The 15,613-nt window shown below is 44.8% G+C and overlaps 1 protein-coding gene across 1 annotated transcript; it reads right to left on the bottom strand.

Moving 5' to 3' along the window:
- Positions 1 to 4,354: 4,354 nt before the first annotated feature.
- Positions 4,355 to 14,538, bottom strand: LOC101833432 (histone H3.3A). The gene is made up of 4 exons (XM_005078135.4): positions 14,393 to 14,538; positions 12,773 to 12,923; positions 11,418 to 11,571; positions 4,355 to 4,997 (listed from the first exon to the last, which is right to left on the bottom strand). The coding sequence occupies exons 2-4, from the start codon at positions 12,898 to 12,900 to the stop codon at positions 4,869 to 4,871; spliced, it is 411 nt and encodes a 136-aa protein (XP_005078192.1). The 5' UTR covers positions 12,901 to 12,923; positions 14,393 to 14,538; the 3' UTR covers positions 4,355 to 4,868.
- Positions 14,539 to 15,613: the final 1,075 nt, after the last annotated feature.

Below are 15,613 nucleotides of genomic sequence, written 5' to 3'. Positions count from 1 at the left end.
CATGAAAGCGTTGCATATCCATACATGCAAGCAAAATATCCATACAGATACACTGCTGCATATTTTAGGTGGTTGGTTTTCTTTTTTGGAGACAGGATCTCTTTATGTAGCCCTGGCTGTCTTCTGTCTTTTGCCTTTCCAATGCTGGGATTACAGGTGTGTGTCACTCCTGCCCTGCTTAGATGCACTGTGGGGAGTAAGAGCTGAATTAAATGAATGGAAAAAGTGGGAGACGTACCTTTAATTGCAGCACTCAAGAAGGCAGAGACAGGCGGATCTCTGTGAGTTGGAGGTCAGCCTGATCTACAGATTGAGTGCCAGGACACTTAGGGCTACACAGAGAAACCCTGTTTCAAAAAACTAAAAAAAGTGGGAGGTAGGGGAAGAAAATGACTAAGAGGCGGTGAGCATGTTTAGTTCTGCTGTCTGCGGGGGCGATGGGGTGTTCTTGTGGCGGCCCCAGCTGAGGTTGGGAGTGTTCTCTGATGGCTTACCTTACTCATAGAGGAGGACCTCTAAGTTGATGCTCAGAGAGGCTGATAGGGTAGTCAAACTCATCGTTTTCTTGGGAAATCTGTTTCTGCCTTCCCAACACTGTAATTACAGGTAGCTCCTCATGAACACCTGGCATTTACTTGATTTGTGGGGATAGGAAATCGTCCTGATGCTTGCACATGCCTGAGTTGCTGAGTCACTGAATCTCCTTAGCATCAGTGTGATTAAACTCAGACCCCTCCATCTTTCTCCAATGTTTTTACTTCTGGCAAAGTTAGGCACTCTAGTTTTAGTTTATTCTATCATACATGGTCCTAGTTTTAGTAGTCTTGGTATAATGAAGCCCAGACTCCATTTGCAGTGTGACCTTGGGCAAATTTCTTCATGTATATGAGCACCCCCACTCCATCCAGTCACGGAGAATTACATACTTCATGTGCCTTCACACATCCTCAGTATCTATCAGGCCTTCAAGGTACTTGGGAGTTTGAATTTATTTTCTCATGGTAACATTGCAATGGAATTCTAACACCTGTATAAGGTTTAAGTTTCCAAATTCCTTTCTTGAAGTTTTTTGTAGCAGTACCAAACACTTTTTCTTTCTTTTTTTTATTTTTTTATTTTGGTTTTTCGAGACAGGGTTTCTCTGTATTATTTTGGAGGCTGTGCTTAAGTGTTTTGCCTGCACATATCTGTGTGCCGCGTTTGTGTGGTGCCTGAGGAGGCCAGAAGGCTTTGGATCCCCATATCTCCAGTCAGATTGCTGTGAGCTGACATATGGGTGCTGGGAATTGAAACCAGGGTCTAAGGAAGAACAGCCAGTGCTCTCCACTGCTGTGAACATTTACATTTACCCTGACAATTTTCTAGATTTTTTTTATAATCTTTTTTTTTTTTTTTTGGTTTTTTCGAGACAGGGTTTCTCTGTATTGTTTTGGAGGCTGTCCTGGAACTTGCTCTGTAGACCAGGCTGGCCTCGAACTCACAGAGATCCGCCTGCCTCTGCCTCCCGAGTGCTGGTATTAAAGGCGTGCGCCACCAACGCCCAGCTCACTGTATTGTTTATAATCAGGAACAAATTATCCATTTTATAGGGATATATGATGATAAATTATACTAAGTTCAGACATGTACACAACACAGTACTTCTGGTAAAGGACGAACTATAGGATTATACATGGACAGTGTGTAATATTGTATATAAGCAAAGTGCTAAACAGCCAAGAGCCATTTTATAAGGAAAGAAAACAAAAAGCCCAAAACAAAGTACACTAGCAGTTTTGGTTCCCTAAAACTTAAAAGGACTAGGTCCAAGAACACATAGTATTTCACTTGTAAACTGGTCCTGGGCAGAGGGACGTGCTTTACAAACTCAAGTTTTGTGCTCCAACCCAATGCTGGTGGGAAGAAACCAGGTAAAGAAATACCAATCAGTAATTCTGGCATTAGAGAATGAGGAAAAGTTATGAACTCAGGGCCAACCAGGCTACATGGAGAGACAGCCTCAAAACGAAAAGATGTTCTTAAATGGGGTAGCAGAGGTATAATCCCAGCACACTCGGGAAACAGAAGGATCTGTTCCAGGTCATGCTCTGAAACCCAAGCAGCCTGAGGTCAACCAGAGGTACAGGAGACCCAGGTGGATCTCTGAGTTCGAGGCCAGCCTGGTCTTTAAACAGAGTTCCAGGACAGTCTCCAAAAACTACAGAGAAACCCTGTTCCAAAATAACAAAAAAAACCCACAGAACTGGGTGGCGACGGTACATGCCTTTCTTTAAACCCAGCATTTAGGAGGCAGAGGCAGAGGCAGGTGGATTTCTGAGTTCCAGGAGTCTGGTTTAGTTTCAGGACAGCAAGGTCTGTTACACAGAGAAATCCTGTCTTGAAAAACCAAAAGACAAAATGTATCAACAGTTTAAAAATAATTGTATCAATCAGTCCAAGAAATTTTTTTGGAGACAGGGTTTCTCTATGCAGCCCTGGCTGTCTTGGAACTCTGTAGACCAGACTCAAATCTGTTTGTCTGACTCCAGAGTGCTAGGATTAAAGGCACAAACCATGTCTGGCTTGTCCAAAGATTTTTTTTAAAACAACACATGTAACCTAGGCTGGTCTTGAACTAAGCATAGTTCAAGGATGTATAGCTAACAGTTATTTCTAAACTTCTTATCCTATCTCTGTTATCTTGAGTGTCTGAATATTGGATAAGCCTCGACATATTGTTGGAGATTGAAACCAAGGATTCCTATGAGGGACAAGCTCTTTAATAAAACTACACACTCCACCTTTTTTTCTTTTTTGCTGTAGCTATGTAGCCTTGAACTCAAGAGGTCTACCTAGCTTCGACTACCAAATTGGGATTAAATGTCTATACTACCACACCTGGCTCCAGCCAACTTTTATTTATTTTGGTTTTTCAAGGCAGGGTTTCTCTGTGACTTTGGAGCCCATTCTGTAGTGTCCAGCCAATTTTTATAAGCACCTATAATCTAGTTTCTGCAAACAAAAACAAACCCTGCCAAATGGCCCTTATTGACTCTAGCAAAGATTAGTTAATATTTCATGTCCTTCAGTGTTATTAGTGCCCATCACCACACATTTCACATTAAACATCCCAATGCTAGCCAGGCGTTGGTGGCCCACGCCTTTAATCCCAGCACTCGGGAGACAGAGGCAGGCGGATCTGAGTTCAAGGCCAGCCTGGTCTACAAAGTGAGTTCCAGGATAGCCTCCAAAACAATACAGAGAAACCCTGTCTCAAAAAACAACAACAACAAAAAAAAAAAACCAAAAAAAAAACCAATGCTTGCCGGGCGTTGGTGGCGCACGCCTTTAATCCCAGCACTCGGGAGGCAGAGGCAGGCGGATCTCTGTGAGTTCGAGACCAGCCTGGACTACCAAGTGAGTTCCAGGACAGCCTCCAAAGCCACAGAGAAACCAAAAAAAAAAAAAAAAAAAAAAAAACCAATGCTAACTAGAACAGGTTAATGAATGACTGGTGCTTGAATAACTTTTTAAAAATAACAAGACTAGTGGGCAGTGGTGATTCACGCCTTTAATCTCAGCACTCAGGAGACAGGTATGTGAGTTCCAGGCCAGCCTGGTCTACAAAGTTCCAGTGCAGCTAGAAACCCTGTCTGGGGATGGGGGTGGATTTAAAATAAAATAGATGTTTGGTAGTGCATGCCAACGATTGGATTCTGGTTTTTTCAAGACAAGGTTCTTCAAACATTTCCAAGTGCTCCAGTTGAGTACTTTTTCTTTCTTTTTTTTTCTTTTTAATTTTTATTTATTTATTACATATACAGTGTTCTGCCTACATGCCAGAAGAGGGCACCATATTGAATTGTAGATGGTTGTGAGCCACCATGTGGTTGCTGGGAATTGAACTCAGGACCTCTGGAAGAGCAGTCAGTGCTCTTAACCTCTGAGCCATCTCTCCAGCCCTCTTTTTTCTTTTTTGGTTTTTCGAGACAGGGTTTCTCTGTGGCTTTGGAGGCTGTCCTGGAACTAGCTCTTGTAGACCAGGCTGGCCTCGAACTCAGAGATCCGCCTGCCTCTGCCTCCCGAGTGCCGGGATTAAAGGCGTGCGCCACCAACGCCTGGCTGAGTATTTTGTTTTCTATGTCAAGAGTCTTTGTTTTTGGAGACAGTTTCTCTGTGTAGCTGTGGCTATCTTCGACCTCAATCTGTACAACAGGTTGGTCTGGAAGTCAGAGATCCAACCTCCTCTAACTCCTGAATGCCGGGATTAAAGGTATCATCACTGCCTGGTTTCAAGGGTTGTCTCAGATAAGAGCTGATAAATCACTGGATATTAAACTTATCTATAAGATTAATAATAAAGACCAAAAGCAGGTGTAGTTTAATGTATTTTAATAGCAAACTTACAGGAACAGCACAGAAGACAGACAACATTAAAAACATGTACTTGCATGTAGGACAACTCAGTTAGAAAAGTATAGTGAATGGATGGAATCTACTGTATGATAAAAATGCTACAAACACCATTTAGTTGCCGTCAATAAGAAATTTTTACTTATTTTAAAAAAATCCAAATGCTGGCATTGTCCAGAAAATTTTAACAGGTTTATTTATAATTGTTATAAAGTTGAACTGTTGAAATGTGTTCACTGAAACATTTTGCTTGCATTAATGCTTTACATCTTGCATTTATATTAAAAATTCACACACAAATGAAAATGGAAAAACTGCCAATACCTGATTTCTGTCCCCTATTTTTCCACTCGCAATCATATACTTAGGTACCTTTTGACCCCATGGAAAAAATATCTAACATTCAGAACTACTGATAACAGGAAGAAGAGGAAAAAAATTTTTGAGAATGAAATGTTTCCCCTCATAGTGGACTCTTAAGCACGTTCTCCGCGTATGCGGCGTGCTAGCTGGATATCTTTTGGCATAATTGTTACACGTTTGGCATGGATAGCACACAGGTTGGTATCTTCAAATAGGCCAACCAGATAGGCCTCACTTGCCTCCTGCAAAATAAAGAGAAATTACTATTGTTTCCAACACTTTTTTATCACAACTTATACTTATCAAATGTTCACTAAAAAAACCTAACAAAATGCTTATGCTCATTAACCCCCCCCCCTTTTTTTGAGACAAGGTTTCTCTGTGTAGCCCTGGATGTCCTGAAATTTGGCCAACTCCCCTGGAGTGCCAGGATTAAAATGCACGCACTATTACTGTCCAGTGTAAGTTCATAAATTTTTATAAAATCACACAAAGCACCAAGACACTTCAAAGAAACCAATTCTACATCCCCACCCTTACACCCCTCAGCCCAACACCTCTCCAATAGCAGACACCAACCATGGCAGTTACAATATAGAGAACAGGTCCCCATCACATATGGCCCTGTCTACTTTCCTATGCTGATCTCAGGACCCAGTCCAAAGTACTTTCTTCCAAATCCTCAATGCCCGATGGCATTTTGTGCCCTTTAGAATGCTGATCCCGTTTCCCCCCTCATTTCACTGTATCCCGTTTCCCCCCCTCATTTCACTGTAAGATTTCCCAGGGCATTTTTTGAGACAGGGCTTTGGAGGTGTCCTGGAACTTGCTCTGTAGACCAGGCTAGCTTCAAACTCAAGAGATCCACCTGCCTCTGCCTCCTGAGTGCTGGAATTAAAGTCATACACCAATACTGCCCAGCTCCCCAAGTCATTACCACCCAAAACTTGCTAGCTATATGAACCATTAATTGGTAATTGTAATGTGACAAGGAAAAGAGGGAACCCAAAGCTTGAGACCCCCTGTCTACAACTCACAAATGCCGGCATTATTTGTTCCCTGGGATCCACATGATGGATGGCAGCTAGCCCTGAGTAGCCATGTATACATAAGCACACAAATGGCTTCATTTTGAAAGATGTTCCTATGGCTCTCAGGATAGGAATCAAAGTACAATGTAGCATCCCTTTTCACCAATACTTCACACAATAAAACCAAGATTCAATATAAAATATACACATACGGAAAGTTTTTATGAATTGCTGTGTTGAGGGCTCTGTGCATGCTAAGCAAGTACTCTATCACTGGAGCTGGATACTGGGCTGTCCTTCATTCACATTCATAACTTAGTCTTATGTATGGATTTGAGTGGGAAGGAACTGTGTGTACACACAGAAGCCAGAGAACAAGCTCAGAAGCGACCTGTATGTGTGCATCAGAGAAGATGGGCATTGGGTACCTTTGTCAGTTCTTACCACATTATTTATTGGGACGAACTGGAGCCATTCAATTCAGCTAGTTGGCAAGCCAGCAAGTTCCAAGGATCTGCCTATCTCCAATTTCCCGGCACTGAGATGAAAGGCATTGTGCCCCTTTTTCTGTGTGTACTGGGGATTCGAACCCAGGTAGTACGATAAGCACTTTAACTTGCCTTGTTTTTTGAGAGAGGGTCCATCACAGAAACTTGGGACTACGGAACCAGGCTAGGCAGATTAACCATTGAGCTTCCGTTCTCACTGCTTCAATATATTTAAAGCACCCACCACCACAGACAGTTTACATGGTTGTTAGGGAGTGAACTCAGACCTTCATGTTTGCAAGAAAAGCACTTAATCTTGCCTCATGCAAAATGTACTATTCCTAGGTCTTTAACACTTAGGAGTCTTAATATCTAAATTCTAGCTCAAAACTACTCCCTGAAGGAACATGTTCTTGGTAATTAAGTTCATGTTCTTGGTATTCACATTGGCCTTACTATGCATCAGTCAGGTTTTAATACCCTTCAGTTAATTTGCTAAGAGATCTCATTCCATGTAATGCTTTGTTCCCATGTAGATGTTCAGTGCTTGTTTTTTATACCCGACCCTCATTAAATCTCCAGCTGGGCCTACCTACTCTGGAGGGTGAGGCAGGAGATTCCTGTGTTCAAGCCTAGCTTGGGCAACTTAGCAAGACCCTGCCTCAAAAATATTAAGAAACCTGGTCTCAAAAAAATCAAACAAAACCAAATCTGTTCTGGGAATAAGCATGATTCCCAGCACTACAAACTCAAATCTCCACAACTTCTAAGTACTCCCCAAAGCAAAGTCTTTACTATTCAGGGACTCAGTCTCAGGTTATTCCACAAGTGAGTTAAGAAGTCTGGAAAGTGGGCTGGTGAGACTGTTTGCTTCTAGGGACTGTGTTCTGGAAGATTACCGAACTAACACACATATATTCCCAAATCTTTTACCAAATGCTCCTAAATCCTTTTATAGCAACAAAATCATAGAGCCTGGCAGGTAGAAAATGTTTTCAATCCCAGAGGCAAGGAATCTGACTTCTAGGCCAGCTGGGGTCTAAATAGTAAGACCCTGTTATCAAACACTTTTCACATTACTTACACCTCAAGGAATGCAATTTTGAAAAAGAAAAAGCATCTTATGAACATATTAATTTATAACATTCTTAGTTGTTTTTTCAGACAGGGTTTCTCTGTGTAGCCCTGGCTCTTCTGGGAACTCCCTTTGAAGACCAGGCTGGCCTTGAAGTTATATTCACCTGCCTCTGCCTCCTGAGTGCTCTTAAAGGCTGTGCACCACCACACTCCGCTAATTTACAGCACTGAACATTTATGGCCTGACTTCAATACTGTCCATTCTTAATCTAAAAACATTTTAGTTCAAGCTCTCTGACACTTAGAGTAAAAGCTAAGCTTTATTACACTGGTCAATTCCCAATTATCAGTAATCTCTCTCTACCTCTTGAACTCCATTCATACCCCTTTTCCTTTAGTGGTATAGTCACCTCTACAACTCTCAACCTAGTTTCCTTTATTGCCAACCAAGATCTGAACACATTAAATGGAAAAAGCTACAAGTAAACATTTTATTTTTATCAAAGCTAGGTTTCACTCTAGCCCATGCTAGTCTTAAATGATTTTCCTACCACAGCCTCCAGTCAGTCTTAGGAATACAGGTGTGAGCCATCACACCTGACACACATTTCATAAATTTTAAACTTTCTATTAACAGTATACTGTGCCAGGACTGGTGGCACAAGCCAGCAATGCAAGCTAGCCCCTGGGGAAAACTGTAGGTTCAAGACAAGGTCTGCCTGAATAACTATATGAGACCTGTCTTACAAACGCCTCTCATTCCTGTGCTGTGCAGTCAGAGGCAGGCAGATCTGTGAATTCAACAACCAGACTACATAGAAAGACCCCGTCTCAAAAAAACAAAAACAAAAACAAGCCGGGCGTTGGTGGCGCACGCCTTTATTAATCCCAGCACTCGGGAGGCAGAGGCAGGCAGATCACTGTGAGTTCGAGACCAGCCTGAACTACCAAGGGAGTTCCAGGACAGCCTCCAAAGCCACAGAGAAACCCTGTCTCGAACAACCAAAAAACAAAAAAAAACAAAAAAAAACAAAAAAAAAAAAAAACAAAACCACATTTAAAGGCCGGGGAATAGTTCAGTGTAGATAGAGTGCTTACCCAAGGAAGCAGGAGACCCTACAAGCTCTATTTAGGACTACAAAAGTACACTGTTCTAATGTACCACCTCTCCCTTACTGTTGTAGTATGTTATTGTGTCTATGTTATAAATTACTATTTAATGTGCATAAACCCACTATCACCCAGGTAATACATAGGATTTGAAATCATGCAGTTTTAGGTATCTTTTGGGGACTTTTGGAATGTTGGGGGGGCCAAAGAAGCTATTTTTTAAAAGTTAATTATGCAATTAAAAAAGATTAATTTATTATTTGTACATGTACAGGGGAACCTCTTGTGTGTGCACCTGTATCATATCTATGCCCAAGAGGTAGATGCTCTGAAACTGGACTTACAGGTGGCTGTGAGCTGCCTGACGTAGATGGGAAATAGAGTAACAGCAGTGCTTTTAATCACTGAGGCATCTCTCACTGCCCAAACTCTTTTTAAGACAGGGTTTCTCTGTGTAGCTTTGGAACCTGTCCTGGAACTTGCTTTGTAGATCTGCCTTAGCCTCCAAGTTCTAGGACTAAAGGCCTGTGCCACCATGCCCAACTGTCTTTTAAAAGACAGGATCACAATATGTATCATTGCAGGCTAGTCTTGAACTAGCTACACAATCCATGCTGATGTTGACTAATAACCTTCCTGCCACTATTCATGAGTGCTGGCATTACAGACCAGCAAGCCCCATCACGCCCAGCTTAAATTGGTTAATTCTAAAGCCAAAAATAGAGTAACATGTTTTTAAGAAACTAGGTCTCACTGTGTAGCCCAGGCTGGCCTCGAATTTGTAACACCACCCTTGCCTCAGGCTCTCTTGTGGTGGAATTATAAATGTTTTGAGTCATGACAGATTAAAGTGCCGTTTGGAATCCTACCCCATCTGCTTGCTTCTATATCCCACTTCTACTAGCAAATGCAAATACCTATTTTTTTTTTTGTGGTGGGGCAGTACTAGGGACTAAACCTAGGGCCTTGCATTTGCATGCAAATGGCAGGACTACTAGGCAGCATCTCTAACACTTTTGGAACTATAACCTTACAACGAATCTGTAAACATACACTGGGGTGGGGGGAGAAGAGAACATACAAGGAAGATCTCCTTAGTTTCCCTTTCTTATAAATGGTCTCACTGTATGTAGTCCTGGCTGGTCTAGAATGCAAGAGACCCAACTGCCTCTATCTCCCTGAGTGATGGATGAAAGGCTATCACCCCCAGCAAGAGAACTTGCCTAGGCAGCCCTCAGGAGGCAATGGCAGGTAGATCCGAGTTCAAGGACAGCCAGGGCTACTCAGAGAAACCCCACGTTGTGTGTCGGGGTGGTGCCTAGTAAGTACAAGGCTCTGGATTTGACTCTAAGCACCACATAAAGCAGGCATGCCAGAGCATGCCTATAATCCCAGTCTTTAGGTGGATGCTAGAGAATCAGGAGTTCAAGGTCACCCTCAACTACACAGCTGGCTAGTATTTCGGAATAAACCTAAATTAAAAAAAAAATCACTCAAAAATAAAGTGGGCATTTTGCTCAAAAAATCATTACTCACTGGTAACTGCTGTAATGGATTAATAATGATATGGTACATGTTCACACATGAATGACTTAAAAACAAAACAACAACAACAAAAAAACCCCTAAGAATTCTCACACCAAAATGTTTATCTCCTTTTGGGATTCTCACAGGAATTTATAAGCAGCTAAGTAAGTAAGATTTTGGTAGCTGAAATTTCAGTCATTTCAATCTGTGAATTTAATGGATGCCTATTCCTGGAATTCACCAATAAAATGAAGCTTAGCCTAACCATAGAAACAGCTCCACCAATTATATGACAGAGTGGAATCCACCTATCAAATCTTTCTCATCCATAGAGCAAAAGCTAGGACAGCAACAGCAGCCTTGAACTCCCCAATGGCGATGTGCAGCAGTGCCCAGCAACATGCATTTTTACCACCCCGTGCTTCCTGACTGTGCTGTTAGTTTTTACCATACTCTGCCACAAGGCTAGTCACACCTATGTAGAGTCAAGTACTTTTGTGTGGATCTCATTTTCATCTTGTCATAAGCTACTGGAAATTCATATACTACCGTCTCCAGAACACTGTTCCAACATTAGACCTAAGACTAAATTCACATTATGCTTCTATTTAATTTGAACTATACAGTTCCCTTTCAAACCACAAGTCCATTTTCCTTTACAGATCCACTTATAACATGTAACTCTTGAATACTGCCTATACTATTCAGATATTAAACTATATCCTAATCTGCTTTTTTACATCCAGAAAGACATTTCTTCATCACTACTGATTCAAAGTGGCTACAAATAGAATTCTACTTCTCTTTGGGGCTGGAGAGATGGCTCAGAGGTTAAGAGCACTGGCTAGTCTTCCAGAGGTCCTGGGTTCAATTCCCAGCAACCACATGGTGGCTCACAACCACCTATAATGAGATCTCATACCCTCTTCTGGCCTGCATGCCAGAACACTATGCATAATATAAATAAGTCATTAAAAAAAAAGAACCCTACTTTTCTATCCTAATGTTCTGTAGCACCCAAAAACCAACCCAGAGTTAAGCACCGTTTTAGATGCAATGTTTCCAGCACTTGGGAGGATCTCAGAGAGGCCAGCCTGGTCTACAAATTGAGTTTCAGGATAGCTGGACTGTTACAGAGAAACCCTGCCCCCAAAAAACTAAAATAAGCAAATAATACAATAACTGCATTAGGCTTTAGAATCAAATTAGGATTTTAATTTGAAGTGTTTTTAGGTTTCTCAAAACTGGTTTTCTATGTGTAACCCTGGCTGTCCAAGAACTCTGGCTTTGCCTCCCAAGGGCTGGAATTAGAGGCCACCCAGCTTACCTTGAGATTTCATCAAGAGTGAATTAACTACCTCAGAGACTTGTAACAAGAAAGATGTGCAAATCATGAATAAAGCAAGGGTCTTCCCACCCATCTATTTACCTGCAAAGCACCAATAGCTGCACTCTGGAAGCGCAGATCTGTTTTGAAGTCCTGAGCAATTTCTCGCACCAGACGCTGGAAGGGGAGCTTGCGAATCAGAAGTTCAGTGGATTTCTGATAGCGTCTGATTTCACGGAGTGCCACAGTACCAGGCCTTCAAAAGTTAACATTAAAGTTGTTACTATATCCACACACAACACAAAAATTAGCCAGCTTTAAAGAAATGCAGCCATTTTTTTCAAAACATGACCTCTCATGTATTCTTGAGCATATTTCACAGGCCAGTTTTATGGCCTAGAATCCAATTCTAATAAGAGAAAGACCACTTTTACAACACAAACCTAAGATGGCAGTTTATCAAAGCTCTGTATTCATTTTATCTGTACACTCCCCCCATCTGAGCTGAGAATCACACAACTTTAAGCAGAGTGTGGTATTACTTGTACCAGAACTCAAGAGGTAGAAAGAAGGCTTGATACCAGCCTGATCTACATGAGTTCCAGGCAAACTCAGGTTAGAGTAAGCCCCACTTCTAAAAAACACACACAAGAAGACTTGGGAGCATATTTGCTATTAGGCTGGCAATAATGACAACTTAGACTCTTCTGAGTTTAAGTATCACTTTCTGTTGCCCTATTTGTGCCTCAGGTTTTAAAGTCCTAAAGGACTTACCAACATAATTTACTATGATTCACTTAAAACAGTTGCATTTGATATCCCAGTATTCTAATCATCAGTTATGAATGGTTAAATCTGAAAAATTTCTAAAATTACTTGACTTATTTCAATTCTATGAGCTGTTGCCTGTAAAAATCTATCTATGCAAATTTGGGCAACTTGTGCCCTCTAATGGCAGATGTCCTTAACAACAGTGCTTACATCAAAATAAAATGAGGTAGTAAAGGAGGGAAAAACCCACTAAATATGACCAACGGAGACTACCCATCTCCCTAAGGTACTACTTTACCACAAGTGGGGAGGGTCAACAGCAACAAAAAAGTATCATGTGTACACACACAAAATCATATATACACATATGTATATATTATGTGTGTCTGTATATACATATGCAAAACCATTTCAGTTAAAAATTTAATGATTAATATGTTCATGTGTCCTATTACCAGTTGAGAACCGAGTCCTTTTAGACTTTAGATCAAATTACAGCTTCAAAATGTTATCGATAAAGCCAGACACCAAGTTACATGTATTCATAAACGAACATATGCATATATATATTTCAAGCAGCAGTAAACACTCAAAAGGAAAACATCTTCCCCTCAAAGCGAAAAGTACGTTACCCATCTTCCTGTTAAATTACAGGGACATCCTATTCCTCCCCCTTTTATAAATACCTGTAACGATGAGGTTTCTTCACCCCTCCAGTAGAGGGCGCACTCTTGCGAGCGGCTTTTGTAGCCAGTTGTTTCCTGGGTGCTTTACCACCGGTGGATTTGCGGGCAGTCTGCTTTGTACGAGCCATGGTATGAGCACCTCCTTACTTACCTACCAGTATTAAAAAAAACAAATTCAACTAAAACACACATTTTCCTGTAGGACCCCCCAAAAAACCTAGAAACTAATCAGTATAAAGGAGAAAAAGGCTGTTATATAATTAATTCGAAAGGGCGGTTAGGCGTACTACCCAAATATGACTTAAAACAACCTGAAAAATTGTCAGCATTAATACTCATAATGCCAATTCCAAGCGACAAACGGCCAAAACCAGCAAGACCACCCCAATAGGTTTTAATTCAATTTCCTTAATTAAAGTAGAAATTAGAAACGCCTGCAAACATTCGATCACAAACAAGTCAAATGAAAGCCACAAACCACAGAAAGGTCGAGTCAAATTACAGCCGAAAAAAAAATGTAAGAAAAAAGGTTTCAGCGCCCCCACCCCCCCGTTCGCGCCCCCCCGCCTCGAGCTTGGCAGTTGGATTGCTGTAAATATCTGTAAACATTCTTGAGGTTTGTATCTTTACGGTTATGTTGACAAAAAGGCGTCTCGAAAGACAACAACAGCTATTGCCAGTGAGCATTCCACAAAGCCCGTCCTCCCGGGCTTCGCTATGGAAGCCGACTGCCCCGCACCCAGGCTTAATTAGCGCTCGACACCGGCCGCCCGGCCCACCCCAGCACCACATAAACTTTTGGTTCTGCCTCCCCCCGGGTCCCGGGGTACCGGGTACCCGACTGCCCGTCTCGGCCTCGGCGCCCCGTGCTGGCAGCGAGCGACTCCGCTCCCCAAGACCAGCACAAAATGGAAACAATTGCAAAATGTATCCGATTCCCTTCCAAAGAGACAAACAGCAAATCGTTCAAAAATACCCCATCCCTTGCCACGTGCCGCTCTCCCCAAAATGCAAAAGTTCTTTTTTTGTTATTTTGAATTTCATATGCATCAAGTTTTTTTTTCTCCAAAAAAGGCAGAAAAATGTTCTTAAAATCTTTTCTTCCTTCCATTTTAAAATGGGGAAGAGAGAAACGGGGGGAAAAAAATATGGTCGGTGACCAGAGAAGAGAGACAAGATGGTGAAGCTCAGCCACAACTGTGGGGAGGCAGCAAAAAGCGAGTTAGCCCGGGCTGGGAAGCGGCGGCGATTTTACCCATTTCGCGCCCGAAAAACTGCGGCCCGGGACCCGCAGGCGGCAGTTGAGGGGCTCGCGCGGGACATGGTGAAGGTCTGGGGTCCCAGGAAGGGGAGGCGGGCGGGATTTCACCGAAGAAAGGAGCCCGCGGCGCGGGAGGGCGAGCAGGCTCGGCACCGCCGCGGTGCCGCCGCTGGGCTGAGGCGGAGACGGGGGAGCCGCCGCCGCCCGAGGGAGAGGGAAACTCGCTCCCCATCCCCGTTTCTGCGCCAAAAAGTTTGCGGGTCGAGCTTGAGGGGCCGTGGGGGCCCTCCGCGGCCCGCGACGAGACCGCCGGCGAACGGGGCCCGGCTCCGGGAGAGCGGGCGGACGGAGAAACTTACCCCCCTTCTCCTTCGGCTGGAGCTCGGCAAGCGAGAGGCGGCGCTGGCGTTAGAGAGCGGCGGCGGCGCGGCGACGGCTGCGAACACAATTGAAAGATGGCTGACACCGAGGCTATCCCCCACACACGCCGCCCCGCCCCGCGCCGCGCGCCAGCCAATCACACACAATGGAGGGAAGGCTCGGCCCCGCCCCGGGCCCCCCGCGCGCCCCGCCCCGCCCCTCCCCCCGCGCGCCCGTTCGCTGGCGCGCGCTCGCTCCTCCCCCGCGCGCCTCCCGCCCATTCCTCCCGCCGCCTCTCGCGGTGTGTACAAACACAAAAGACACGCCGAGGGGCCGCGGGGCCCGCTGAGGTGCCGCCCGCCCCGGTCCGTCCCGGGCCCGCACTCCCTCCCCGCCGAGTGCCAGCGCCACAGTGAGCCCCCGAAGCCCGGCTTCGGGGTGCAGGGGGGCAAGTGGGGGATGGGAGGGCGGCGCAGGCCGCGGACCAGCGCCCGGCCTGCGGGGGGAGGGGCACCGCCCCCGCGCGCGCCCCCGAGGCGCCCGGCCCGCGTGGGGGCGGGGAGAAGGCCGCGGCCCGGCGGTCGCCGCGCCCCAGTTGAAAACGCGCCCGAGCAGGAAGCTGGCAAGTGGCAGCCCGAATCCCGCGCCCACTCTCGGGCCGCGCCGCGCGGCAGGGGCGGGGGGACCCGCGGTTCCCTTCCCGCTTTCGCTCCCCGCCAAGCGCGGGTACGTCCGGACGGTCGGGCCAAGTCGCCTGAGGACAAGTTGGTCGCGGACTCTAGCCCGGGAGAGGCGGGGCAGCCAGGTGTAGCCTGCAGGGCAGTGCGGAGACCGCCAGCGCTTCGCCGGTGGCGGCACCGGGACCGAGGGACGGGGCTCACCCTCTTCCTGGGCCGCGGTTCTTGATGCAAGATGGCTGTGTTTTTGTAAGCCTCTGAAACAATGTGCAACGCAGCTGTAGCTGCTGCGCAGGGCCCCGGCTGCCAGTCGAGCCAGAGCTAGCCTTTCAACCGCTTCACCCTTGCAGGGTTGCTGTGGAAAGAAACCGAGTGACATAATAGTCGCTTAGTGTTGTCAGCTCCAAGAGGCTGAGAACGGCAGGTATTAAGGAAAAGCTGCTGTAGGGCTTGCTGCGTTTCCCGCTTTCCGACACTGTTGCTCGGTAGCTTGGGCTACACTGCATAGCTCAAGTTCTCATTAGCTGACCCACAAACAACATC

Source organism: Mesocricetus auratus, unplaced genomic scaffold (assembly GCF_017639785.1).
Source record: "Mesocricetus auratus isolate SY011 unplaced genomic scaffold, BCM_Maur_2.0 Super-Scaffold_100676, whole genome shotgun sequence".
Lineage (NCBI taxonomy): Eukaryota > Metazoa > Chordata > Mammalia > Rodentia > Cricetidae > Mesocricetus > Mesocricetus auratus.
The sequence above is the reverse complement of the archived record's forward strand: the minus strand, read 5'-3'. Positions and strand labels throughout refer to the sequence as shown.

What these genes read in the sequence shown, in the direction of transcription:
- LOC101833432 (XM_005078135.4), bottom strand. Translation starts at nt 12,900, where the DNA reads ATGGCTCGTACAAAGCAGACTGCCCGCAAATCCACCGGTGGTAAAGCA. An exon ending in AAGAAACCTCATCGTTACAG is followed by an intron (nt 11,572 to 12,772) that starts GTATTTATAAAA and finishes TAACTTTTGAAG; the next exon opens with GCCTGGTACTGTGGCACTCC. An exon ending in CAGCTATTGGTGCTTTGCAG is followed by an intron (nt 4,998 to 11,417) that starts GTAAATAGATGG and finishes TTTATTTTGCAG; the next exon opens with GAGGCAAGTGAGGCCTATCT.